Source organism: Myotis yumanensis, unplaced genomic scaffold (genome assembly GCF_028538775.1).
Source record: "Myotis yumanensis isolate MYYU_CA2020_CCGP unplaced genomic scaffold, mMyoYum1.0.hap1 SCAF_5, whole genome shotgun sequence".
NCBI classification, from domain to species: domain Eukaryota; kingdom Metazoa; phylum Chordata; class Mammalia; order Chiroptera; family Vespertilionidae; genus Myotis; species Myotis yumanensis.
This window is the reverse complement of record NW_027223756.1, coordinates 82,773,513-82,801,234: the sequence shown is the minus strand read 5'-3', so window position 1 is coordinate 82,801,234 and position 27,722 is coordinate 82,773,513. Positions and strand designations below refer to the sequence as shown.

Below are 27,722 nucleotides of genomic sequence, written 5' to 3'. Positions count from 1 at the left end.
GGGGTGGGGTGCCTGTTGGGATATGACCTTGCCGTCCAATGAACAAATGGATGGAGACAAAAGCAGGTACTGGGTGAGCGAACAAATGGATGGAGACAAAAGCAGGTACTGGGTGAGCGAGTGGTAGCAGACACTCTCATCTCCTACAACTGTTCCCTCTTACCCCGCCCCACCCCAGATCCCCCCAAAGAAGAATGACAAGCCTTTGTTCAATTCTGTGCATTAGGCACCTATTGTGTACCTGGCCTTGTTGTAGGCGCTGGGGACACAGCAGTGAACAAGACAAAACTCTTGCCCTTTGGGAGTGGATAGTTACTGCAGACACGTCCACCAGGACTGTCTCTCTCTTTTTAAAAAAATATGTTTTGTTGATTTCAGAGAGGAAAGGAGAAAAAGAGTGAGATAGAAGCATCAACGATGAGAGAGAACCATTGATCAGAGACTGCGACAGGAGCATGTGCCCTGACCGGGAATCGAACGGTGGCCTCCTGGTTCATAGGTCAACGCTTAACCTCTGACCACACAAGGCCGGCCCAGGACTGTCTCTTTTAATCCTCTCAGCAACTTAACCCACAGCCCCATTTTGCTGATGAAAAAACCCAGGCACTGGAGGGTGAAGTGTCCTGCCCCAAATTTTGCAGCTTGGAAACTGAGGCACAGGGAGGTTGAGTGACTTTCCCAGGGTTACGCAGCAGTTAAGCGAGGGAGCCGAGCTCCTGCACCCGGGCTTAAGGGGGAGCAGGAGGAGGGTAAGAGGTGGGGAGAGCAGCTGTGGGCTCCACCTGCCCCCTCCAGCCGGTCATGGTCAAGTTCAGTCTCTCGCTTGGCCACGAGAGGGCGCCAGCTAGCCTCCGGCCAGGCGCCGAGGCGGTACCGGCCCCTCCCGCAGGAATGCGGGCGGCGGAGGGCGGGGAAGTCGGCCGCCCGCCCGGAGCAGCTGCGGCTGCCGCTCAGATTCCGCCGGCCGTCCCCTGCCTGGAAGCCCGGGTCTGCAGCGAAGAGGCCGGCGCGGGAGGAACGGCCTTGCAGGGATGTGTGGTCTGTCTTCCCCTCCGCCTCCTCCTCCAGGGCTTCCAGCCGGGGCTTCCCGGGAAAGGCCGGGCTGGACCAGGAGGCCAGGAATAATACCCATGTGAACACCACGACGAAGGGCTGTCGTTTCTGAAACAGCTACCACGTTCTGGCACTCAGTAGGGACTTTCTCTCCGGCAACGCCTCTATTTTACAGACGAGGAAAGGGCCCTTGGTGGCTCAGGTAGGAGGTGTCAAGAGCTCTCGGCTTGGACTGTGCAGCCAGGAGGTGCCCAGCGTAGTCACTTCCAGTCCCAACCATGGCCCAGGGCTAGGAGGGTCTCACTGTAACGTGTTAACTCCCCCACCCACCCATTCATTCATTTATCAATATTTGGGTATCGATCATGTTGTGGATCCTGGGGATACGGCCGAGCACACAGACAACAATCTCCTCTCTAAGAAGCTGACATTCTAATGGGTAGAGATGGGCAAGAAACAAACGGTGACTATAGCTGTAGCACGTATGTCAGTGATGAGAAAGAACGTGGTTTAAGGGGATGGAGTGACAGGGGGGTCAGGGGGGACCTCTCTGGGTTGGTGACCTTTGAGCACCATAAGGAGGTGGAGCAGGAAACCACGTGGCCATAAGAGGAAAGCATTCCAGGCGGAAGGAACAGCCAGCGCAAAGGCCCTGAGGCGGGAGTGTGCACGGCATGTTCAAGGAGCAGCAAGGTCGGCGTTCCTGGAATGAAGTGGGTGAAGGGGAGAGAGTGGGAGATGAGTGGAGACAGGTATTCAGGGATGAGATCAGGTAGGAGACCTACCTGACGGTTGGTGATTCGAGTCTAAGTAAGAGGGGAAACCATCGAAGAGTTTTGAAAAGAGGGGTGACATTATTTTTCTGTTTTAGTAGAATCATTGTGGGTATGTCCTTTGTTACTATGACTTGAAATCCAAAATTCATCAGTACAGGACTGATTGCATAAATTATCGTTCATGGATATATATATTTAAATATATATATTTTTTATTGGTTTCAGAGAGGAAGGGAGAGGGAAAGAGAGATAGAAACATCAGTGATGAGCGAGAATCATTGATCGGCTGCCTCCTGTACGCCCCCTACTGGGGAATCAAATCCACAACCCAGGCATGTGCCCTGACTGGGAATTGAACCATGACCTCCTGGTTTATAGGTCAATGCTCAACCACTGAGCCACACCAGGAGGGCCATGGATATATTTTCCATTGGTTTTTAGAGAGAGTGGAAGGGAGGGAGGGGGAGAGAGAAGAGAAGAGAAGAGAGAGAGAGAGAGAGAGAGAGAAAGAAACATCAATTGGTTGCGGATCCTTTGGTGTTCAGGCCAACGCTCTAACCTCTGAGCTACACAGGCCAGGGCAGAATTGTTTTTTTTTTTTATTTTATTTTTTTTTCAGAATTGTTTTTTAAAAAATCTTTTAATTATGTAACCCCCCCCCCCCCCCAAAAAAAAACAACCCCACAATTGTGAACATTTTACTTATTCAAAAGATCTTCTTAAGGCTCCCCTGGGCTGCTATGTGGAGAGTGGATTGTAGGGGCAAATGCAGAAGGCGGGAGGGGAAGAGGGCTGGAGAAATACTCCAAGGGAGAAGTGAAGGTGGCTGGAGTAGTGTGGAGTCCACGAAGGTGTGCGAAGTGGTTGGTCACGTGAACAAGATCTCCTGATATATTGGCTGTGAGGTGTGACAGAGAGGAACTAGAGATGACTCCAAGATTTTTGGCTGAAGCCACTGGAGGAACAAACTTACCTTTGTTACGATGGGGAGGACAGGGGGATCAGGTATGAGTGTTGAAATGAGAGGCAAAGTTTGGTGTGCCCTGAACACTCTTTGAACTGCCAATCTCTGTTGACTCCATGGTAAACAGTACAATAGCAAAAGCATCCAGCTAGTTAATAACAGTTGTCTCCCCCACCCCCCACACTTATTTTTATAGTTGCCATCTGGATCGGTGATGCTTCTTCCTTAAATGCATCCGAAGCTGACTCAGGGTGATTTAAGCTGCAAAGGAATTTATTGGCTGGATGCTGGGGGCTCATGCAATCACCAGCCTTGGAAGATAAAGAGGAACAAAGTGACCCCGGCTGGCTGGCTCAGTTGTCTGGAGCGTCATCCCGGACATCAAAAGGTTACACGTTCAATTCCCGGTCACAGCACACACTTAGGCAATCGATGGATGTTTCTATCGCACATCGATGTTTCTCTCTCTCCCTTCCCCTCTCTCTAAAATAAACAACACATATCATCGGGTGAGGATAAAACAAGGAAAAAAGAAAAGGAACAAAGTGGGGGTGCAGGGCAGCAGCTGAGGCCACAGCTTAAACCATCGCCCCTGGAACCAGCCGGCAGCTCCAGGTTTTGCTGTCAAGCCTGGCAATACACGGCTCCTGCCTCCTCTGCTGCGTGTCCTCACTGATCCTGCCTCCTCTGTGTGGCCGCCTCTCGATTCTAAGTCATATGCATCTGCTGAGTGGAATGGGGCTTACACGCTCACCCTCTAGCTGCAAGAGAAGCTGGGAGGGAAGGGCTGGTGTTTCTTCGCACAGCAAGTCTATGAGTGGGGGGTTTGGGCTACTGTATGCCTCACCCACAAATGAATATCTAGTTTGGCTTCACTTATGGTGACTATGATATGATGGCTTTTCCTTTTTTAAAAAAAAAAATTTTATTGATTTTTTTACAGAGAGGAAGGGAGAGGATAGAGAGTTAGAAACATCGATGAGAGAGAAACATCAATCAGCTGCCTCCTGCACACCCCCTACTGGGGATGTGCCCGCAACCAAGGTACATGCCCTTGACCGGAATCGAACCTGGGCCCCTTCAGTCCGCAGGCAGATGCTCCATCCACTGAGCCAAACCGGTTAGGGTGGCTTTTCCTTCTTGACAAAGACGGCAATTTGTCTCCTAAGATGATTTAGTTAAAGGAGATTTTAGGAAGCAAGGAAATGCTGGACATAAAATTCAGGACGGTTGGAGACCTTTGGGGGAAGGCAGGCCGCGAATATCGATAATGTTCTCTTGGTGGTCTAGCGAGTGCGCCTTTGGCTCCTCTGCTGTCTAAGGCACATGTGTGACCTCGGCCAGGATCCTGGATGGAAGGGAGAGCACACTCAAGTGGGCCCATGGGGAGTCCTGAGACGGGGATTATGAAGGAAAGGGCAGGGCAGGGTCCTGTGGCGGCTGGCACAGCGACCTCTGCTGGCAGCTGTGGGTCCCACCTTCATCTTTAGCTGCAAGGGGCCAGGGGAGGGGGTGGTTCTCAGGAGCTGGAGCTGAGCCTTAGATGGAGAGATTCTGTGGCTCCACCGAGGCCCGAGACCCGATGGACAGCGCTGGTCTTTCTCCTCCCACCCTCTGATCTCCTACCCGGGCCTCCCATTGGCAGAAGCAACACAACCGGGAGCCAAAGGCGGAGGACAGTGGTTGAGGTGCTCCGGGGGCGAGCCTCCTGGGGCAATCCAAAGACCTCCTGCATCTGTGCGCTTTATATAGCCTTTTAAAAGTCAATTTCCAGCCCTAGCCGGTTTGGCCCGGTGGATAGAGCGTCAGCCTGCGGACTGAAGGGTCCCAGGTTCGATTCCGGTCAAGGGCATGTACCTTGGTTGTGGGCACATCCCCAAGGACATGTACCTTGGTTGCGGGCACATCCCCAGTAGGGGGTTTGCAGGAGGCAGCTGATAGACGTTTCTCTCTCATTGATGTTTCTAACTCTCTATCCCTCTCCCTTCCTCTCTGTAAAAAATCAATAAAGTATATTTAAAAAAAATCAATTTCCAAATTGAGATGTAATTCACGTACCATAAAGTTTGCCATTTTAAAGTGCAGAATCAGTGGATTTGGGTATATTCACGTTTGTGCAACCATCCCCACTATCTATTTTCATATGTTCTTTTAAAGGTATTACAACATCGTTCTAAAAACCCAATAAGGAAGAGGAGAGAGAACTTAATTTGATAAAACATACGAAGTCCCCCCCCCCTTCCCATCTCTCTTCCTAGGGCCCCAGACTCAATTTCCCTTCTTCCAGGTCACTAGAGACCCCTGAAGACCAGCAGAAACGGAGTTGGATGGCCCTGGGCTTGACGCCTGTCCCTCTCCTCTGCTCCTGACAACCTCCGTTTCTTCATTTACGAGCTGGGGAGGTTCTGAGTGCCTCCATCTGAGGAGGCTGCAGAGCAAACATGAATGAAAAAAATGTTGCCCGGAGATGGGCGTGCCCAGGTGGTGGCTGAGCCTGAACCACAGCAAAAACCCCAAGTGAAGCGTAGCAGTGCAGGGGCCTGTCCTGTTGTTTCAGCGCCATCGCTGCGAACCCTGCTTCACAGAAGGTGAGGCCAGGGAGTCACCCACAGTCTGTTTGCTTCCAGATTCTCCGGAGGAGGGCCAGCCAAGAAACTTGGGATCATTTGTTGGGGACTCAGGTGGGACCCCTGTCACTTTTCAAATAATTTTAATTGTGGTAAAAAGATACATAACACAACATGTAGCATCTTAGCATTTTTGTTTTGTTTTGTTAATTCTCACCTGAGGATATTTTTCTCATTGCTCTTCGGAGAGAGTAGAAGGGAGGCGAGGGGGAGGAGGGGTGGGGCGGAGAAACATTGATATGAGAGAGATACATCCACTGGTTGCCTCCTACACACGCCCGGATGGGGATGTGCCCTTGACTGGGGATTGAACCAAGACCCTGCCCTGTGCAGGCTGACACTCCAACCACTGAGGACACCAGCCAGGGCCCATCTTAATGTTTTTAAGGGTACAGTTCATCCGTGTTAAGTGCGGTCACATTGTCGTGTAACTATCACCGCCATCCATCTCCTGAACCCTTCATCTTGCAAAATTGAAGTTCTTTCCCCATTAAACACCGACTCCCCCTCCCCCTCCCTCCAGCCCCTGGCATCCACCATTCTACTTTCCGTCTCTATGAATTTGCCTACCGTAGGGACCTCATATAATTGGAATCCTACAGTATTTGCCTATCTGCGAAGGCATATTTCACTTAGATAATGTCCTCAAGTTTCATCCATGGCAGACATGTGTCCACTTCCTTTTAAGTTTGAGTAACGTTTCACTGTATGCTCGGCCACACTTGTCCACCCATTCATCCGCTGATGGGCATTTGAGTTGCTGGTTTGAGTCATGCTGCTGTGAACGTGGGTGTGCAAATAGACACCCAGGTATGAACTTGCTGGGCTATATAATGATTTTTTCATCGTTCAGGGAACTGCCACACTATTTTCCATAGGGGAGGCACTATTTTACACTCTCACCAACAATGCACAAGGGTTCCAATTTCTCTACATCCTTGACAACGCGTATTATTTTCGGTTTTGTTTTTTGTTGTTGATATTAGGCATTCTAATGGGTGTGAAGCAGACCCTATTGCTTTTTAATTTTTTATTTAGACATAAGAAATTGAGCTGTATTAAATATTTAATATAGAGATTGGTAGTGGTTACAAATCTATATTTTATGAAAAGCATATGTACATTGCTGGTGTGTGCACAAACACTTTTTGTTGATGGAGTGTGTGTGACCAGAAAAATCTGGAGACGCCCCTGGTGAACCCAGCTCTATGCATGTGTGTATTGCGGTGGGGGAGGGGCGGGGGAGGGAGGGTGATGGAGGTGTTTGGATCATCCCTGTATTCCCAGGCCCAAGATAATGAAATGCTGAGAGACAGTCTGTCTCACCCTTCAATGTCCATGGATAATGCCCCTTCCTCCAGGAAGCCCCCCTGGCCTTCCCAGATGAAGCACCAGCTTCCTGCTCTGGATTCCTCAGCCCAGGGTCCTGGGTCTCTTCTCTCTGCCCCAGCCCTGACCACAAGGGTCTGTGCCTGGAGGCTGAATTTGCTGAATGAATGAGTGAGTGAGTGAATGAATGAATGAGTGAATGGCCTGTGTGGCCTCTGACCTGGGTGTGCACTGGGGAGGTCTGGCTGTTCAGGAGTGGGCAGGGGTGGGCGAGGCTCACCCAGGCCGCACCCGGGTGGGGAAGCAGTCGCAGGCCAGGCAGCGGAGGCCCTGGCCCAGGAGGCGCGGCCATCGGAAGAGCAGGCGGTGGGCCGATCGCACGTACAGGCGGCCGGAGGGGTCCACGGCCTTGAGCGCGGTCAGGGCGCAGTAGCGGGCATTGGTCTGTCGGCGCAGGGGGGGTCTGGTCGAGCCGATGACCTTGACAATGACCTGTGGGGTGGCACCCTGAGCTTGGGCCTGGACGGCAGTTCTGTAGGGAGGGGCCCCCTACGTACCTAATCGGCGTCTGGGGTCCCCTGCTCACCTGGGCCACATCCTGGGGGCTCTGCCCCAAACAGCGAAAGAGCTCTCGGGACGCTGGGAGGTAGAGGTCCCGGAAGTAGCGCAGGGTGTCGGGGTCAGCTCCTGGGAACTGGGCGGTGGAAACCTGCTCCAGCAGCTTCTCCTCAAAGGCCGTGCCCACGGGGCCCGGTTCCACCAGGGAGATGCTGAGGGCAGGGCGGAGGAGGGTCTGGTGCCCCAACACACTCTCACCCAATCTGGCTCATGACTGTCCCTCTTCCCTTCTCACCCCTCATCCCCCCCTCATTACTTCATCCCTCCCGGCCCCCATCTCCTCGATACCCCCTTTTCCTTGTCTGCCCCTCCCGCCTCCCCTACCCCCTACCCCCTACCCCGACTCCGTTTCCCCTCGTCGCCCAAGGGCCTGCCTCACAAGATGTTGAACTGGAGCAGCTGGATGGCCAGACTCTCGAAGAACCCTTCCAGGGCAAACTTGGAGGCTGCATAGACGTCATTGAACACGACACCTGAGAGGGTTGGAGGAAGGCGACCCTTGGGGTCTGGGTGATGGGTTTTGTGGGTCCAGAGGGAAGGGGTCTTTGGGAGACAGACGAAGAGGGTTTGAGGGTTGGAATGAGGAGCTATGGGGGCCAGCGCCACGGGCGTATGGTATTGTGTGATGGGAGCACACGGGGCCAGGGGAGGCTGTCCTGGGATGCCAGGTGCCACTGCTTCCCAGCCGTGCTCCCTCTGCCCTCAGCCCTCAGTCCTCAGCCCAGGAAACGCTCTGACTGCCCTCCACCCTCCTCCCCCTGGGGGCCACTTAGGTCTGGGATCCCAGGGCCCTGAGGACAAGTCCTGATCAGCCGGCCCCTTCTCAGTCCTGCTGAGCAGTAAATGGGGCTGGATGAGGGGCCAAAGGGATGAGCGAAGTAAATGCAGCTTCTCTGGCAGGATAAGGAATAGGACGGGTTCTCTAGGGGACAGCTGGGGAGAGGGGCAGATCCAAGGAACCGCCCAGGGGAGGAAGGGCATCTAGAGGGGTTCGAGGAGGAGAAACCCAAGAGCATGGTGGCAAGTAGGTGGCTTCCATTGCAGGCCCATAGCAGACCTCACTGTCAATCACTGCTCTCTCTTCTGAGGAACTTCAGAATCCCAGACTTAGGCCGCTCTGTGGCCTGGTGGCGAGTGTTTGTCAAAGAGGAATCTCAGGAAGAGGAGCTCTGGGGTGTGTGTGTGTGTGTTATTGGGCGGTGGTTGGGAGAGATTTTGGGAGGTGTTCGGAAGTGGGGATGGTGCTGGGATGTCGATGGCCATTGGCAGCATCTATATCACCACTGCCTAGACCTGCACCAGGGCAGACATAGTTCATCTTTCCCAGAATTGTTCCTTCTGAGCTTCAGAATCCTTCTCAACACGGGCTCATTTAGAACATGAGCTAAAACCTATTTGCCATCCTTCCGGCCAAGGAAGGTCAGACACGGGGGCCTTCCCCGGGGAGGGTCCCAGAGCTTACCCTGCAGCCCCATGACACTGCTGACCACCACGATGTGGCCCTGCCGCCTCCTCTTCATGCCGGGAAGCACAGCTCTGACCAGGCGGACGGCTCCGAAAAAGTTGGTGTCAAAGACTTTCTGCATGGTAGCTAGGCTGAGCCCCTCCAGGGGCCCCACCAGGCCCACGCCAGCATTATTCACTGAGGGGGAGATGCTGAGGGTTACTCTGCAGTCCCCCAGCCCTTCCAGTGTCACTCCTCAGGGGACACTCCCTGAGTCACCCCATCTGCCCATTCCAAATCCAGGTCAGTCCAGGGTATCTTGGGTGGACAAATGTGGAGCCTTGATGATCTTCACGTATAATTCAACATTTGTTACAGGGGACCCTGAACCCTGGGAGGGGGAAGGGCTGCTGGGAACAACCTCCACTTTAATGCATGAGCAATTTAACTCTGACCCCAATTACCTCAAAACAGCCATACCCACCCTCCTTAGACGTGGTTATGGAATCATGAGTTGCTTCTTCAACGTGCTCCCTTCCCCAAATGATTCATCAAACCACATATGATGTTCTCCATGTGTGAGAAGTTTTCTTAAGTAAAATCTCTCTGACCTCAGATTTCATTTTATTTCCTCAATTCCCATTAAGCCTTGGGCTTTTGGCCAACTGGTCTACCCCTTCTGTTCAGGGCGAGAGGATACTGATGAAGCAAGAGAGCTGGTGCCCAGACACTAAAGGGCCTTGCTGTGATGAGGATCTGTGCTTAGGCCAGGGAGGGGGCGGGCGAGTGACCTCAGGGATTTTTCAGTCTCACCCAGCACGTCCACTTCTCCTCCCTGGATGCAGCTGAGACATTGGGCCACTGACTCATCACTGCACACGTCCAGCTGGGCCACAGTGAGGGTCTGACCCAGAGCCTCCCCGGCAGCTGCCTCCAGTGTCCCCTTCTTTCCCAGATCTCTCATGGTGGCCACCACTGGGGACAGAAAACAGTTGGGGCAGGTACTGGCTCCTTTCCCCTAAGGATGGACTTGCACGTTTCTGTGGTCTTGCCTGAGCAGTCACAGAGGGATGGAGACCCACAGATTTGCACACCTACATTCACCACACATCCACAGATTCACACTTATGTACATATTTTTACATGCTTATCCATCCATCCATCCATCCATCCATCCATCCATCCATCCATCCAACATGTTTATTGAGTATCTACTACATACCATGTCCTATTCTAGGTGCTGACACTCTTGCATAAAATAAGATAAAGTCTGTTCCTTCATGGAATTCACAGCCTAGTAGGCCAGACAATAAAGTAACTATAAAACAGATTGCTTTGAGGATAAATGCATAGACATCTAGGGCCAACACATGTGCTATGTGCACATGCAGCTATGATATACACATTTACATCATCAGCATGAGTTCCAACTTGTTGAATACCTACTATGTGCCAGACACTGTGCTGAACACTGTTATAAGCACCATCTCGAATCCGCACAGGAACCCTATGATCAGATCACTAACACTTTTCCAAAGATGGCCTGACATCTTTCATTGCATGTGCTCGTCTAGAACCTTGCTGCTCCCCCATCAAGCATGAACTCTCTTTCCCTCTCCTTGAATCTGTGACGAGCTGTGAACCAATAGATTATGGGGCTAGTGACGTTGTGTGGCTTCTGAGATGAGGCCAGAAAAGGTGCTGCAGTCCCTGCCTTGTTTGCTGGCACACTCACTCTGGCTGCCTTCAGCCACCCTGTAGCAGCCCCGTGGTCCTGAGGAGACCAGTTGGGGAGGAAACTCAAGCCACTGAGATTCCTGAGAGGGAGATGCTTGTCCGAACCCTGACATGCTCCAGCCTCCTCTGTTCTAGCTGTAGCCTTTGGCCCTGAATCAGAACCACCCAGCTGAGCCCTTCTGAGTTCATGGCCTTTGTAAACTGTGAGATAAATGATGATAGTTTTTTATACTATAAGTTTTTTTTTTAAATTCTCACCCGAGGATATTTTTCCATTGATTTTTAGGGAGAGTTGAAGAGAGAGGGAAAGACAGAGAGAAACATTGATGTGAGAGAAACACACCGATTGGTTGCCTCCTGCATGAACCTCAGCCAGGGCCCGGGCTGGGGAGGAGGCTGCAACCAAGGTATGTGCCCTTGACTGGAATCGAATCCAGGACCCTTCGGTCCACAGGCCAACGCTCTACTTACTGAGCCAAACTGGCTAGGGCTACATCGTAAGTTTTGATTTATTATTTAGCAATGGTAACCAGAACAGGTAGGTAAAGTTATCCCCGTTGTATAGTTTAACACACTAAGGCTCAAGAAGGTGACATTTCCTCTCTGTCCCACCCCTAGCTAGCGTTAAAACTGAGATTTGGCCCTGACCGATTTGGCTCAGTGGATGGAGCGTTGGCCTGTGGACTGAGAGGTCCCAGGTTTGATTCCGGTCGAGGGCATGTACCTTGGTTGCAGGCGCATCCCTGGTGGGAGGTGTGCAGGAGGCGGCTGATTGATGTTTCTCTCTCATTGATGTTTCTAACTCTCTATCCCTCTCCCTTCCTCTCTGTAAAAAATCAATAAAATATATTAAAAAATATATATATATATAAAAATAAAAACAAAACAAAAAATAAAAACTGAGATTTGAACCTGGTTTTATCAGAGTGCTGAGCTCACATGCCTGTATGTGAGCATGCCCCCCATGTGTGCACCCACAATCGCACAGGCATACTCCCTTGGGGGCATTTGCATGTTGCCTGTGGGCCTGTGTGACTCATGGTGCTGCACAGGTGAAGGGGCCACATGCATCTGCATGCAGTACAGTGACAAGGATGGTCCCAGGGGCTAGGCTGCCTGGGTTCAATCCAGGTTCTGCCACTTTGCCCTGGGTGACCTTGGGCAAGAACCTTTGGCAGCCTGTGCCTCGGTTTCCTCATCTATTTTCTTTTTTAAAATATATTTTATTGATTTTTTACAGAGAGAAAGGGAGAGAGACAGAGAGTTAGAAACATCAATGAGAGAGAAACATCAATCAGCTGCCTCCTGCACATCTCCCACTGGGGATGTGCCCTCAACCCAGGTACATGCCCCTGACCGGAATCGAACCTGGGACCCTTCAGTCCGCAGGCCGATGCTCTATCCACTGAGCCAAACCGGTTTCGGCTATTTTCTTTAAAAAAAAAGATATTTTATTGATTTTTTGCAGAGAAGAAGGGAAAGGGATAGAGAGTTAGAAACATCGATGAGAGAGAAATATTGATCAGCTGCCTCCTGCACACCTCCTACCGGGGATGTGCCTGCAACCAAGGTACATGCCCTTGACGGAATCGAACCTGCAACCTTTCAGTCCGCAGGCCGACGCTCTAGCCACTGAGCCAAACCGGTTAGGGCTCATTTATTTTCTTTTAAAACATTGATTTTAGGGAGAGAGATAGATCCATTGCTCCAAGAATCCATGCATCCATTGGTTGACTCTTGTATGTGCCTTGACCAGGGATTGAACCCCAAACTTGGCGTATCCGGACGACACTCTAACCAGCTGAGCTACCTGGCCAGGGCTCTCCTTATTTGTAAGATAGGTCAAATGACAGTGAGCACCTCATGGGGGTGCTGTTCGGATTAAATATCTAACTAGATGCAAAGCCCCCAGCCTGGCACCTTGTCAGCACTCCATAAACGTATCCTTCAGCAGTGTCATACACTCCGCCTGCCGGGGACACAGGCGGCACAGCGGCTGCCTGCGTACTGGCACTCAGACGGCCGCGCTCCGAGCTGTGCTGTGTCTAAGACAGAGGGTGGAGATAGGGCTGGCAGAAGCAGCGCTGCCAACTGGGACAATGCCCTCACCCCCTGCAGCCTCCTCTTAAGTAACAGCCCTCTGTCCACTTTGACTCTGGGCTGCTCTGGGCCAGAGGTCTCCATGGGTGGGGTGCAGACTGGGGCAGTTGACTCCAGAATTGCAGGAGGCCAAGTCCTCTAGGACCCCTTGAGCCCTCAAGGTCAGATTCACTTAAGAGGCTTATCTTGGAGCAGTAATCTGGGGAAGGCTGGGGAAGGGGAGCCCTAGGGACCGCCTGAGCGAACCCCCCTGATCAGCCCTCTTAACACTACCACCCACCCACCACGTTCCCTTTGCTTAATTTTGCTTCTTTTTTAAAAAATATATATATTTTATTGATTTTTTTTACAGAGAAGAAGGGAGAAGGATAGAGAGTTAGAAACATCAATGAGAGAAATATCGACCAGCTGCCTCCTGCACACTCCCCACTGGGGATGTACCCGCAACCAAGGTACATCCCCTTGACCGGAATCGAACCTGGGACCCTTCAGTCCGCAGGCCGGGGCTCTATCCACTGAGCCAAACCAGTAGAGCTTAATTTTGCTTCTTAGCACTCATTAGCACTAGACATATTATAAAAATTTAAAACCTGCTTGTTGTCTGTCCTCCCTCCCCTCCCCCACTACACCACGAATCAGGGTCTGTTTTGTTTACAGCTGTATTTCCAGCACCTAGAACAGTGCCTGGCATCCAGTAGGTGCTCAAGAAATGTTCATTGGATGAGGGGTTGACTCCCAAGGAGAGGTGGGAAGGGAGCTCCACGGGTCCTGGGTCCTCCCCGAGCCCATAATTCGGCCTGAAGGGAAGGACTGGTGGAAATAGTGCCAAGGGGGCTGAGGGTCCTGGAGGCCATGCCCACCCCTGCCCTCTCCGCCCTGCCCTGGGCCCCTTACCCTGGTAGCGCTGCCTGGAGTCACGAGCCAGCTGCACTGCGAGCTCCAGGCCGATTCCGGATGAGCAGCCTGAGATCAGTACAGTCCGGGGAAGGTCGGCCATGTTGATCCCTCCCTGGATGCAGGACCTCTGCTGGCAGCACCTGCCTCCTGCCTCCCATCTCCCTCATCATCCTCAGAGCGGACCGCCCGCAGGGTGAAGGGTCCCCGCGAGGCCCTGATTCTGAGCTGACCCAGGCCAGGCACTGGGGGGAATTCCTTAACCCCAACACACCCCCTTTCTGTTATCTGTAAAAATTTCTTCTCCTCACTGCTGTACTCATACCTGGGGGCTTTTTATTATGATTGTACATTATTCGGGGCGGAGGGAGTTTCAGGAAGGGGGGGGGGCGTTTAGCTGGGGGAGTCTCTATTCTGGGCAAAGAGTCTCTGATTGGAGGGAGAGAGGGAGAGGAGGTGGCAGAGAGGGTGGTCTCAGTGGGGTCCTTTCCGATGCGCACAGGAATGTCAGAAGATACAGCAGATACAGCAGAAACTTCCCCGCAAGGCAGGGCAAGGCAGCGCAGAAACCTTAAGAGAGGCTCAGCCTCAGATGTCCCCGGGGAGGGAGGAGGAGCAGCTTGGGGAGATTCCCTCTGCTGCCCCTACCCTGGGAGCCCCCATCTGCCCCTCAGGCCACATGGGCCCCCACCCCTCCTCTCCAGGGACACAGAGGCTCTTTGTCTGAGGAGCCAGAGGCTAGGAGGGAGGCACTGCTGGCTTCTCTCTCTGGGTGGTGAGGGGGGAGCTCAGGGCCCAGGCCACGCCCGCCCCTGGGGCTCCTCCCTGCGGAAGCTCTCAGACCCCACACGCCTGCTCTTGTTCAATGGCACAGACAACTCCACCTGACCCCCTGGGGCCTCTTCACACTGGGGGGTCCCAGTAGGTTGAGGGGGGGCTCTGCCCCACCCCAGAATGGCAGGGAACCGCTCCTCCCTGTGGCAGCGCTGTTTTGGGGTGTAGTCAGACACCCACATGTAATGGGGGTATGTGTGCAGATTTGGGGTTGGGGGTAGAGCATCCTTTTGGGGACCTGAGCTGGGCAGAGGAGGGCTGGGGATGGAGGTGGAACCCTTTATTGAAGGTTAAGAGTTTGGGGGAAAGCAAGGCCGGTGCTTGGGAATCTGTGGGGAGGTGGGGAAGGGACAGGACATGCAATTCTGGAATGTGGGAGGACAGATGAAGGTTTGGGGCAAGTCTGGGAGCCTCATTGTAGAATCTGGGGTGAGGTTTAAGGTGGGAAGAGGACCCCTTGTTTAGGAACCTGAAGGGAAGGTGTGGGGGTGAGGGACTACCTCTTCGGTGGGGCTAAGCGATTGGGGTAAGGCAGGTGGGTGAGAGGTTGGTAGGAGGCTGAGATCCCATTAGGGAGCCTCAGAGGCACAGAAAGAACTTGGTATAAAGCTGTACCCTAATTCCAGGGCCTGGATGGAGGCTCAAGTTTGAAGGAGGCTACGAGCTCCTTTGAGGGGGCCAGCTAGGAGGAAAGGGTTTGGGGGAAGCCGGGAACCCTGAATTCTAAGGCTGAGAGAGAGTGACCCTCCTCCTCCGGAGTGGGGTGGGGCAAGCCGGGCCCAGCGCCGGCCCAGGGCTCCGTCCAATCAGCGCTCAGCACAAACTTTCCAAACTCCCCCCACCAGCTGTCAGCCACCCCCCCCTCGCGGGTCCCGCCTGGCCGGGCGCGGGAGTGCAGGGCGAGGCCAGGGCGCGGCCTCGGGCAGTCTCCCGCGGATCCCGAGTGGAGCTGGCCGCCGCGAGTGCGCGCACCGAGCCGTGGAGTCGCCACTCCCCGCAGCCGCCCGGCCGGTCCCCGACCTTGGGTGTGGGCCCCGCCGGGATGGGGAGTCGCCGGGGCCTAGGCCAGCCGCGGGCCGGCCTCTGCCTGCTCCTGGCCTCGCTGCAGCTTCTGCCCCGGACACAGGCGGGTGAGCCCGGAGGGAGGGCGCAGGACACAGAGTGCAGAACCCAGCGAGGCGCCCCAAGGCGGGGTGGAGTCGGGAAGGGGGAGGCGTGCGCCCTGCCCGTGGCTACCGTGTGCGACTGTCCGGCTCCGGGCGATTTGGGGGAGTGACAGCTGGGCGATTTGGGGGGCAGGGAAGCGAGGGGCCGTGTCTTGCTGGTGGGTGCAGGGCAAGAAGGCAGTTTACAGGTGTGTGTATGCGTGCAGCAGTGGGTGTCTGGCCACTTGGAGGGAAACCCTGTGTGTGCTTGAGAGTGAGAGTTGACGCTTGTGTGGATGTGGTGACGGGCTGAGCCCCGAAGCGAGTGTGTGAGAGTAAATTGCCCACGAGGACATAAGCGGATGATTCTGAGGGTGACGATGAGGGGAGCGAGCATGGGAGGGGGCTCATGGGAGATTCAGACTTCCCTCTGCGTCTCCCCAAATGCCTGCACCCTACTCTCCCTCTTCTTCCTCTGCCCCCGATGGGAGCGCGCCCACCTCCTCTCCCCCATCCCCGTTCCCCTCCCCCCACGCCGCGCTCCCCAGAGCCGGGATCAGCACCACGGACAGGGCCCTGGGAGGGCGCGGTGAGGGGCGAGGCCGGGCGGGGCGGGGGCGGGGCGGGGCGGAGCTCGGGCGGGGGCAGGAGTGGAAGCTGCTCCCCCCCTGAGCGGGCCTAGGGTGTTTTTCCCGAGGAATTTCTCAGGAGGCTCCCCCCCCCCCTCCCAGCTCCGAAGGGTCCCGGGGGCCCGGGAGGGGTGAGTCAGCGCTGACGCACGCCCAGCTGCGCTCCTCTGGCTGGGTGCCACGTCCCCCCTGCCCCCAAGCGGGGTTCCCGGTGCGGGGCACCTGGGGGTTGGGAAGATTTTGGTCCCTCCAGTGATGATCGAGAGGGCTTCCCGGTCTGAGAGACTCCAGGCAGGCCCTCTTGGAAATCCCTCCATAAGATACACTCAGACCCCCAACACACACACACCCCATTTTCTCTGAAGTTCAGGGAGGTGCCTGCTCACGTGGATCACCCAGATTGGCCTATGCCCCATTCCCACGCTCACTCATCCACACTAGCGTTCAAGCTCTGGCAGTTATTCAGAATGCAAGCCTCTGGGACACCAGGAATGTTAACACCGGTGCCCACGCTCAGGCAGCCCCATCAGTCCCCCGCACACGGCCACAGCTTTTGTCACCCTCCTACGCTTTCAAACGCTCACATATGCTTCCACTGGCACCCACACAACATGGTCAACATTCACAACCAGTCACCCACACGTTGGCTTGGCGACACTTTCAGATATTACCGCACGCCCCCAACTCCAGTCTAAACACAATCACAGATCACCCGTGAGACCTCACTGCCGACCCGACTCACATGGACACACAGCCACAAGTCAAAGAACTGGACCTAATCTTCCCATCACAGGCCACAGACCCACACGCACGGACACCACAGGTCACGTTCTTAGCCATTCTGTGCTCCACAAATGCCACACACATGCACCATCTCACGCACATGCACAGTAGCACATACGCACATTGCACAGACACTCACACCTACGCTTTCCTACACTGAGGGTATCCCAGCCATGTCCCAGCCTGGTCCCTGCCTGCCTCCCTCCACATCCTAGACCCCACCCAACGTCACCCTGGGACCCTGACCACCACAGGGGAGAGTCTGTGGGGGAAGGGTGGGCTGGGTCCGTGACAGACCCCCACCCCCTGACTGCAGGCAAGACTCAATGCCTCTTGTGTGTCTTCTTGTCACGAAGCCAGCCATGAAAAGAAAGGGAGGTCAGTTTCTGAAAGGTCATTTCAGAAGGGACACAGGGCTGAAGCAAGAGGCATTTGGGTTAGATGCTGGGAAGGACTTTTTAAACGTGAATGAGCAGCTGGTAGAGAGGAGATTTGTCCCCCTGCATGAAGACTGAGGGCTGGATGAGGGGGAGCCTGGGAGAGCCACACTGAGATGCTGGTTCTCAGCCCTCCCCTGGGCCCCAGCCTGGAGAGGGGGCAGCTGGGATGGTCATTGCACGAGGGAGTGACCCTTGTGGTTAGCAGAGCCTGGGAGCCCAGATCTTAGCCCCAGGGGTCTGTAACCCAAATACCTCTTAATGACAGCCCAGCCACAGAACAGGCAATTAGAGATGGGGCTGATGATGGTAGCAGGATGGGGGGGGGGGCGGGGGGGGGGCGGGGGGGGGGGAGGTAGATAGAGAGAGGGAACAGTCCACACACAGAGATACAGAAAGATAGAGAGGCACTGAGATAGAGACATGCAGAGAGAGACAGATAAGAGACCAAATAAAATAGAGAGAGAGAGAGAGAGAGAGAGAGAGAGAGAGAGAGAAAGAGAGAGACTGATTCAGAGCTGGACACGGAGAGAGACCTGGAAAGACCGAGACAGAAAGTGGGACAGAGAGAGGGCCGGGTGGGGGAGAGAAGACATAAAAAAAAGAAAAAGAGCAGAAGGAAGTGGGGTAAGAGGGAGCTGAGGCTAGAACAGGCTCTACGGAGTCTGCAGAATGAAGTCTGACCCAAGAGAGGCTGGAATGGGGTCTCTCACCCAAGCCCCTATTTCCCTCAGCTCGGGGGCCCCTATCTTGGTTCCCAACGGTGAGGTCAGCAGAGCCACCCCCAGGCTGAGGTCATGGGCAGATCCAGTAGAATCTGACTCCTGCCAGGAGGCTGGGTCAGGGGGTCAGTGGGGCGTCTGCTGGGGGTGGAGAGGAGGGGAGATCGGGCAGGGGCTTTGGGCCAGGGGTAGCCCCGCCCACTCCTGCCCAGCCATGTGGTTCCACTTACTGCTGGCCAGCCTGGGCTGCAAGGGGTGGGGCTGGTAGAACTGCTTGGATTAGGCTCTGATTGGGCCAGACTAGTTCCTTCCTTTGCTGGGGTGAGAGGGAGCAGGTCAGAGGGAGGAGGTCAGGAGGTTATCAGAGAGGTAACCTTGGTTCATAATGAAGACAAAGAGGGAGATAAAATGGGGAGGTCACAGGTCAGATGACTGGGATAGGCAGAGGGAGGAGGGAGGAGGGGATGGCCAGAGAAAGAGTGGTCCCAGGCAGGAGATCATGGGTGACGGTGGTCACGGAGGAGGTCAGAGGGCAGCGGTCAGGAGAGGTGGTGGTCAGAGGGAGCAGTTCATAGGCAGTGGTGGTCAAAGGAAGAGGTCAGAGGGAGGAGGTGGGGAAGGAACACGCAAGAGGCCCCATCCTCTCCAAGTGGGTTTCCCCTGGCAAGGGGGCTCCAGGCCTGGAAACAGCCCCAGGGAGCTGGTGCGGGGGAGTGCGGAGAGGGGGACAGTCTGGCTCTGGGGCTCAGGCCAGGAAGCTTTGATTCATCCTAGAACTAGGTCAGTGTTTTCTCTCTCACCAAAACCAAGGGGAAAAAAACACAACAGAACAGGAGTCAACAGGCTAATGGGGCTGCAACAGCTGTGGGTTGGAGAGGGGGGTGAGGGTCCCAGACTGCTCCCTCTCTCTGACCCATAAACACAGTGTGTGTGTGTGTGGGGGGGGGAGCTGGGTCCCCAGACCTGAGCCACTCACAGGGAGCCCCGGGCTTATTTTAACTGCCATGCACCCCGCTTCTTTCTGCAGCAGACCCCGTGGACGTGCTGGAGGCTCTGGGTGTGCGGGGGGGCCAGGCTGGGGTCCCCGAGGGGCCTGGCCTCTGCCCCCAGAGGCTCCCAGAGGGCGACCGGGCATTCAGGGTGGGCAAGGCCAGCACACTGGGCATCCCCACGTGGGAACTCTTTCCAGGTAAGTCAGTGTGGGAGGGACCGGGGTCATCCTGGGAGCAGCGTCACTGCCAGGCCCTCTGAGTTGCCCCTTTCCCTCCGGACCCCATCAGATGAACAGTTTCCCGAGAACTTCTCTGTCCTGATCACCCTGCGGGGCCAGCCAGCCAACCAGTCTATCCTTCTGTCCGTCTATGATGAGGATGGTGCCCGGCAGCTGGGCCTGGCGCTGGGGCCAGCTCTGGGCCTCCTAGGTGGCTCCTTTAGACCCCTCCCCCAGCAGGTCAACCTCATGGATGGCAGGTGAGCAGAGGGCGAGTGAGGGCCCACAGAGTGGCGGGTGAGACGCACCCCTCACGGAGATGTCTCCCTGCAGGTGGCACCGAGTGGCGGTCAGTGTGGATGGCGGCGCGGCGACCCTGGTGGCTGACTGTGAACCTCAGCCCCCGGTGCTGGGTCAGGGGCCTCGGTTCATCAGCACAGCTGGACTCACGATGCTGGGGAGCCAGGACCTCGGGGAGGAGAGCTTTGAGGTAGGTGTTCAATGAGAAGGGACACTGAGGCAGCGGGAGGGCAGAAGTTTTATCCACAGCCTGATCTGGAGAAGAGATGAGAGGATGGGGATGTCCGGCTTCCGCTTCCTGCCAGGAAGCGGGGAGCAGGGAGCACCATGCATCCTTGCGCATCTTTGTGGTGTGTGACTGTGAGATTCTAGAGCCTCGAAATGATCATTTGTGATGCAAATATTTGGCTTTTGTGGTGGGAGGATAAGGCTGTGATGTGTGCCTGTGCTTGTGGTGGCGTGTGATTGCGTGCAGGGGGAGGGGGGGTATGATGTTGGGTGCGGGCAAGGCATGATGTTGAGTGGCCACCTGGCAGGTGTGCCTTTGGTGTGGTGGCTGTGGCTGGTGACGGTGCTGCGTGTGACTGTGATGTGTGCCACCTCCAGGAGGCCAGCGACCTCCTCCATCCTGGTGTTCCCCTTCTCCCCGGCACCTTGAAGGTCACCTGACACCTGAGAGCGAAGGAACACATGTGCCCCTGATGGGACGGATATTGAGGGGTGTGGTTTGCGGTTGTGATTTGCTGTGACCCTGATAGACTCTCTCTTCTCTCAGTTTTGGAGAACCGAGGGGTCACTGGGGCTGTGGTGGGGGCCACCCCCTCCTTATACTTAGGGTGCTCTGGGTGGAGAAGCACCGAGCCTCGATGCTTGGGTTGGGGGTCAGAGTTAGCCGGTGGCTTCCTTCCCTGTCTCCCACCCTCTCCCCAGGGAGACATCCAGGAGCTGCTGATCAGCGCAGACCCTCAGGCGGCCTTCCAGGCCTGTGAGCGGTACCTTCCTGCCTGTGACCACCTGGACCCTGCAGCCGCCGGGGTGAGTGAGAGGCCTGTGCTGAGGTCACAGGCTGGTCAGCCCCGGCTTCTGGTCTCAGGGATGAGTGTATTCTGAGCCCCATCTACGGGGCTGAGTGACTCCTGCCCTCCAACAGGTCATAGGCATGGGTAACCTTGACCCGGGATCATAAAGCTGAATGAGCCCCGGCTTCAAGACACAGGATTAGTGGGCGATGTGCTAACATGGCCTCGAGTGACTGGAGGGATGAGGCCCCCACGGAGGGCCTCTGGGTCTGACTGGGGTCTTCTTCCCAGGCCCCCCAGGGTGAGCCAGAAACCCCTCCCCCCAAACGGAAGAGGAAGGGAAAGGGGAAGAAAAAAGGGCGAGGTCGTAAGGGGAAGGGCAGGAAGAAGAAGAACAAGGAGGCCTTGACGCTGGATCCATCTCTTGGCTCCCTGGAGAACCGGGTAAGGGACCTTTGACCTCTCACCTCTGATCGTTGGCTCCCTGACTTCTGGTTCCTGATTCCCACTGATGAAGGTCTCTGCTGTCAGTCTCCATCCCTGACTTTTGATTTACCTTAGCTGACTGGTGACTGGGTGGTGGGGAGGGGGTGCTGGTTCTGTCTCATGAGCTCTCCATCTCTGCCCCCAAGTTCTGGGGGGGGCTGGAGGGAGGGGCCACATCAGGACGAGGACCTTATTATTAGAAGGATCTTGATGAGGGTCCTGTTTAAGGGTAGCTGGGGTTCATCAGTGTGTCTGTCATTCCTTGGGGTTGACTGTTTGGGGCCATTGGTAAGGGTTATTTATTGGGGAGTCAGTAATTGAAATTGGGAGCACTATTTGACTTCCCTGATAGAGATTGATGGTTGGTGGGTCCCAGGGCAGGGGTCATTGCTGAAGGCCATTGGCTGGGGCCCTTGGTTAGGGCAGGGGCACTGGTTGTACTACATCGGCTTCTGGTATCAGCGGAGAGAAAGACTTATTATTTCAGGCCCAGAGCAGGGGCACCAGGGGGAGCTGCCTCTCCCCAGCCCCTTCCTCAACCCCTCACCTGGGCCCCCACTGTCTTCTTTGTGCTCTTGACCCAGTTCCTCTGCAGCTGTCCAGGCCAGAGGAGCTGCCGCTCCCTCACTGTGGCCTGGCTGGCTGGCTGGGAGCTCGCCTTGGGAGAGAACACGTGGGATAGGCTTCCGGGAGCCTGGCCCTGAGTGCTGGACCTTGACCCTGCTCAGTGGGCTCTGGAGCCAGCCCTGCTCTGTCTTCCAGGCTTCCGACACCAGGCTCAGCCCTCCTCCTCCACGCAGGAGAGCTCCCCCTGCTGGCTGTCTTGGTCCAGCCAGCACACCTTCGCCTTTAGTGGCCAGCCCCTCCCCACCTCTTATGTTCTCTGGGAATCCTCTTATGCCCACTTCCCCAGACTGGGCGGGGGGCAGGGCCCATCTCCTCCTTTGTCTCCTTTTTGTCTTAATTGGCCTGGCCCTAAACCTGATCCTCCTGTGTCCCTTCTCCAGACCTCTACCGACATCCCCAAGACAGAGGCAACAGCTCCAACGCTGCCCCCGACTCCCACGCCCTTGGTCATTGCCACCACTGTGACCATTGGCCGCAATGTCACCATCCTGGAGGTGGGCGGAAAGTGGGTGGGGCTGGAAGGGAAGGTCCCTGGGCAGTGGTGGTGGCAGGTGACGGGGGTGAACTTTGGTCTGTCCTAATGTCCGCAGGAGGGGCTGGACCCTGACAGCGAAAATGAACTGGGGACCGTGGAGACTGATTTGGCCAGAGAGGATGAGGAAGGAGACGGCCCCACCATGGGCCCCAACTTCCGGGCAGCAGAACAGCCATCGCAGACTCAGTTCCACATCTTTCCTGTGAGTCTGGTGACTGGGTTGGATGCAGGGGGCGCCACACAGGGTCACATGCTCCCTCTTGCCTTATTTTTATCTTGCCTAGCATGCCTTCCTACCACCCCCGTGGAGTTGACAAATATTTATCTACAGACACGGTGCTAATGTGGCAGACATCGTGCTAATAGATGGCTCTGTGGGTGGGGTGATTCATTCAACTTTTCGTCTAAGCATGATGAGAAGCCACTGGAGGTGGAACAAGATCTGATTGGGAGTCTTAACCGCTCCTCTGGCTGCTGAGCAGCATGTGGACCATAGGGGGAGCCAGAGGGGCGGCAGGGAAACCAGTAGTCTCCGCGATAGTGGCGGTGACCTGGAGGAGGGCAGTGGAGGTGGGGATAGAAACAGGAGGACAGATCTGGGTCATGCTCCATTTTGGTCTTGCTGCTGGAGGTGGAGACAGATGTAAGGATGACGGTAGATTCCCGATGGGACCGTGGAGTGAGACGGGGAAGCCTGAGGGAGGGGCATGTAGGAGGTGCCAAGGATCTCATTTTGGATGTGCTAACTCGGCAACCCCGTTCGGCCTCCAACTGGAGATGTCAAGCGGGTGGTTGGTTACGTTAGAAGATTCTGGTGTTCAAGGGAGACGGTCTAGGCTGGAGATAAACCCTGGGACTGGTCCACCGAGAGAGGCTATCTTTAGCCAAGGAATTGGATAGAATCGCCTAGGGAACTAATGCAGACAGAGAAGGGGGCACAGGTTCTAGCTGTGGTGCTGGACAGGGTGGAGGTGAAGGATTCTAATGAACTTACCCCGAGTGCCTGTTCTGTGCCAAGCATTGTTTGAACGTATTCCTATGTTCATGGGATGCCTCTTGTCGTGGGATGCCATCATTCACCCACCGACTCTGCAGGGGAGGCCAGAGAAGTTAAATGAGTGGCTGTCCACCTGTCAGCTGGTGAGAGGCAGCTCCAGGGTTAGGACCGCACAACAGGCTCTAGCGTGGGTGCTCTTCACCTGACGCTGCCTGGCCGGGCGGCAGCTGGAAGCCGAGCTGCTCAAAACATCTTGGTTGAGGAAAGGACAGCGCAGGCAGCTCAGAGGATGGGCCCCGTGTGCATGCGTGCACGTGTGTGTGTGTGTGTGTGTGTGTGTGTGGAGGGTGTGTGTGGAGTGTGAGGTTGGTTGGCTGGGAGTTTTGTCTGAGTTGCAGGGCTCACATCTCTTTTCTGTCCTCCCCCTGTCCCAGGGCGCTGGAGAGAAGGGAGCCAAAGGAGAGCCTGCAGTGATTGAACAGGTGAGGGGTCCGGGGCTGGGAGGAAGGGGTGGAATCTGGGCTAGAAGGGGAGTCACGCTCGTTTTTCCTTCAGGGACAGCAGTTCGAGGGACCCCCGGGAGCCCCAGGACCTCGGGTGAGTCAGGGCTGCATTCCTCTCTTCCTGTCTTTCTCTTCCAGTTGGGGTGTTTGAGCCCCTGGGGTGAGGAGTTGGAATGTGGTATTGTCAGGTCATTTGAAGACTATTGGACGGTGGAGGCTCAAAGGATGCCAGAACAGGAACTGGATTGCTGTGGGTCTGCATAGTATTAGGGGCCAGGAATGGCTCCATGGTTGGCTGTAGAGGTCAGCATGGGGTCAGGGTCAGTGGCGGGTCAGAAGTCAGCCTGGTTCAAACTTTGCACTTCTCATGACCTCTGTTCCTCTGTCCTCAACAGGGCGTGGATGGCCCCTCAGGCCCTCCTGGACCCCCAGGGTTCCCTGGGGACCCTGGCCTACCGGTAAGAGCCTCCCCCAGGGTGTATCCGTCTGGGGAGTGAGGTTTCAGGTGGTGGAGCTGAGGGGGGCAGCATGGATGTCTGAACGTGGGTCTGAGAGGCGGGGCCAGGGATACCGTCCTGGAGCTGGTTCAGGGCCCTCCCGCTTCTCTCTCTCCACCTGTGAATTGTCACTCGGGCTCGGCTCCCCTTCTGTCTCTGGGGGCCTGTCTCCCACTTTTCTCCTTGTTTCTCTCTCTGAGTGTCTTTTAGCTCTGTTTTCTCCTTATGTCCGTGTCTCTCTCTTTCTTTCTTTTTTAAAAAAAATATATTTTTATTGATTTCAGAGAGGAAGGGAGAGAGAAAGAGATAGAAACATCAATGATGAGAGAGAATCATTGATTGGCTGCCTCCTGCATGCCCCACATTGGGGATTGAGCCTGCAACCTGGGCATGTGCCCTGACTGGGAATCGAACGTTGACCTCCTGGTTCATAGGTCGACGCTCAACCACTGAGCCATGCCAGCTGGGCTGTGTCTCTGTTTCTTTATCTCTCTTCTGTCTGTCTGTCTCTCTGTATTTCTGTCTCTGCTACTTTTTAAAAAATACTTTTTTATTGATTTCAGAGAGGAAGGGAGAGGGAGAGATCAATGAGAGCAAATCATTGATCGGTTGCCTCCTGCACGCCCCATACTGGGGATCAAGCCAGCAACCCGGGCGTGTGCCCTTGACTGGAATCGAACCTGGGACCTTCAGTCCACAGGCCGACGCTCTATCCACTGAGCCAAACCAGCTAGGGGCTCTGCTACTTTTTATGGCTCTCTCCCTCCATCTCTATGGCTTTCTCTTGCCTACTCTCTCTTTCTCTTTCTCCCTGCCTCCATCTTTCTCTGTCTCTCCCTGCCTCTCTCTCTTCATTTCCCTGTCTCCACCCCTCTCCTCCTCCATCTCTGTCTCTCACCCCTGTCTCTCTCTGCCTGCTTCTGCCTCTCTCAGGGCCCTGCTGGCCACCCAGGAATCCCTGGCATGGATGGACACCGGGGCCTACCGGGAACTGTGATCATGATGCCGGTAAGAAGGAGATAGGGCGGCACACCTTTGGGGGGTGGAGCCTCTCTTTGGGGCTCCCCTCACTGCCAGTTGCCTGCTAGTTCCAGTTTGCAAGCGGCTCCCTCAAAGGACCCCCAGTCTCCTTCCAGCAGGCCCAGGCTCAGGCAATAATGCAACAGGCGCAGGTGCGTGGAGGACAACCAGGGACTGACGGGGTGGGGGTGGAGATGGAAGGACATTGGGGAAATGGCAGAGATGGGGGTAATGAGGGGCTAGTCAGGGGACAGGGAGATATTTGTCTCCTGAAGATCACCTCTGGCGGGGTGGGGACTGTGGGGGGGGTGTGGGGGTGTTGGAATCTTATGGGAGAGCTGAGGCTCTGTTGCCCGCTGTCTTTCCAGCTCTCTATGAAAGGGCCCCCTGGCCCGGTGGGGCTCACTGGACGCCCAGGCCCCGTGGTGAGTATAGAGGCTGTGTGAAAGGGAGATACGTCAGTGCAGAGGGGGAACCTATTCTAATGGCATTACCCCATCTCTTCTTCCAAGGGTCTCCCTGGGTATGCAGGTCAGAAAGGAGAGATGGGAGAAATGGGGCCACAGGTAAGACGGGGGGTGGGGACTGGACTGCATGGGAAGGGTCTTCCCTTAGGGCCACGAAATAAAGTGCTAGTTGGGGAGAATGACAAAGGGGCTGGGATACTCTTGCAATTACTACCCTTCCTCGGGAGTGATTTAAAATAAGTCCTTCCTGCTTCTTATTTTTCTTCCCATTCTCTTTTTCTTTCTCTTCTAGGGTCCCCGAGGCCTTCAGGGACCTGTTGGGCCCCCTGGCCGGCAGGGCAAGATGGTGAGTGACTCCTAGGTCCTCAGGTCATGTGTCACCCATCCCTCAACACCCAGCACCAGCCTCCGCTTTTTGCTCCCAGGGTGTGCTGGTGTCATTGGTGGGATAAGAGTCGAGGACAAAGGATGGCAGCTCCACTGAGCGTATGACAAGAGTCTGGCCAGGTCCCCGAGGCAGGGAGGAGCTGCCAGGGAAAATGAGGTTGAGCTGAAATCTGGGGTAGAACCAGGTGAACGGGAGAGGAAGGGCATTCCAGGAGAAGGAACAGCATGTGCAAAAGAGAAGTCTGGCACAGGCGGGAAATAACGAGCAAGATCCCTCCAGGTAGTTTTAAGTGCCATGAGAAACACACAGCAGGGCAGCTGCTGGAGGCTGAAGCTGAGGCTTCTTAATTGTTGTGACGATGGTGACTTGGACTAGAGAAAGGGCAATGGTTGCAAAGAGTAATGGGTGGGTTTGAGATACATGTGGAAGGTTCGATTAATACAGAAGCTCCCAGCTGAGGACTCTGTTTGCAGAAGATGCTCAATAAATGTAGTGGGTATCTTGATGATGTCACTCCCCCACAGGGCCGCTCTGGAGCAGACGGGGCTCGGGGCCTCCCCGGGGACACAGGACCTAAGGTAGGTGATGGGGCCAGGCCTGGGACTGAGGAAATGTCAGGGTCAAGGACTCAAGGCTCAGCTGGTGTCTCTTGGTGCAGGGCGACAGGGGCTTTGATGGCCTTCCAGGGCTGCCTGGTGAGCAGGGCCAAAGGGTGAGTGTGTGAGGTCCCTCCTGCGTGCCCAACCCCTCCCAATACTCATGAGCCCCTCCCCACCCCCGGTGTCAGAGCTTCCAACCCTGGTTCTGAGCCCTCACCCCTCATGTCCCATCTTCTTTCCTGGGGAGATGTGTGTGTGTGTGTGTTAATCTCTCTCCCCACATTTCCACACTGAACTCTCTTCTGGTCCCACCCTAGGGTGACTTTGGCCATATGGGGCGGCCTGGTCCCCCAGGAGAAGATGGTAAGAAGGTAAGTTGAGAAGGGAGTTAGGAGATGGCTTGGCCTGGAAAGCCAGGATGGGAGTCAGAGAGGAGGGGAGTATTCATGGGACAGGATTCGGGGTGAGGGTCTGACCCGGAGGGCCAGGAGGCCCCAGCGAGGCTCAAAAAGACAGAGGGAGAGGCCTAGCTGGTTTGGCTCAGTGGATAGAGCGTCGGCCTGCAGACTGAAGGGTCCCAGGTTCGATTCCGGTCAAGGGCACATGCCCGGGTTGCGGGTTCGATCCCCAGTGGGGAGTGTGCAGGAGGCAGCCAATCAATGATTCTCTCTCATCATTGATGTTTCTCTCTCTCCCTTTCCCTTCCTCTTGGAAATCAATAAAAATATACTTAAAAAAAGAAAAAGAACAAGGCAGAGGGAGAGCTGTGGGCTAGCACTGGAGTTAGGAGGTGAGGCTCAGGGTGGCGGGTCCAGGTTTGGGGTCAGAGGCCTGAATCGAATCACATGTGCTTATCAGCTGGATCCTGCCCCAGGCTCTGCCTCTGGGGCCCCTGGGAGGGGCTGCCCAGATGAGGGGTGGTGGTTCTCCAAGGGTCCTTCCTCCCCCCTTCCCCTCCCCCCTTCCCCTCCCCTCTCCCTCC

General features: G+C 55.4%; 2 protein-coding genes across 2 annotated transcripts in view; one reads left to right on the top strand and one right to left on the bottom strand.

Moving 5' to 3' along the window:
* Positions 1–695: 695 nt before the first annotated feature.
* RDH8 (retinol dehydrogenase 8) lies at positions 696–13,645 on the bottom strand. Its single transcript, XM_070416989.1, has 8 exons — positions 13,543–13,645; positions 9,625–9,786; positions 8,830–9,009; positions 7,747–7,840; positions 7,336–7,519; positions 7,030–7,241; positions 783–1,102; positions 696–727 (listed from the first exon to the last, which is right to left on the bottom strand). The coding sequence occupies exons 1-8, from the start codon at positions 13,643–13,645 to the stop codon at positions 696–698; spliced, it is 1,287 nt and encodes a 428-aa protein (XP_070273090.1).
* A 1,661-nt stretch (positions 13,646–15,306) lies between these two features.
* COL5A3 (collagen type V alpha 3 chain) overlaps positions 15,307–27,722 on the top strand; it is a 36,871-nt gene continuing 24,455 nt past the window's right edge. The window contains 19 exon segments of the mRNA XM_070415981.1: positions 15,307–15,506; positions 19,123–19,281; positions 19,373–19,562; positions 19,636–19,792; positions 20,533–20,637; positions 20,913–21,065; positions 22,115–22,228; positions 22,325–22,471; positions 23,701–23,748; positions 23,822–23,863; positions 24,165–24,227; positions 25,200–25,274; positions 25,355–25,438; positions 25,655–25,711; positions 25,799–25,852; positions 26,046–26,099; positions 26,666–26,719; positions 26,800–26,853; positions 27,058–27,111. Of these exon segments, the coding sequence (XP_070272082.1) occupies positions 15,419–15,506; positions 19,123–19,281; positions 19,373–19,562; positions 19,636–19,792; positions 20,533–20,637; positions 20,913–21,065; positions 22,115–22,228; positions 22,325–22,471; positions 23,701–23,748; positions 23,822–23,863; positions 24,165–24,227; positions 25,200–25,274; positions 25,355–25,438; positions 25,655–25,711; positions 25,799–25,852; positions 26,046–26,099; positions 26,666–26,719; positions 26,800–26,853; positions 27,058–27,111 (1,752 nt within the window). The 5' untranslated portion in view covers positions 15,307–15,418.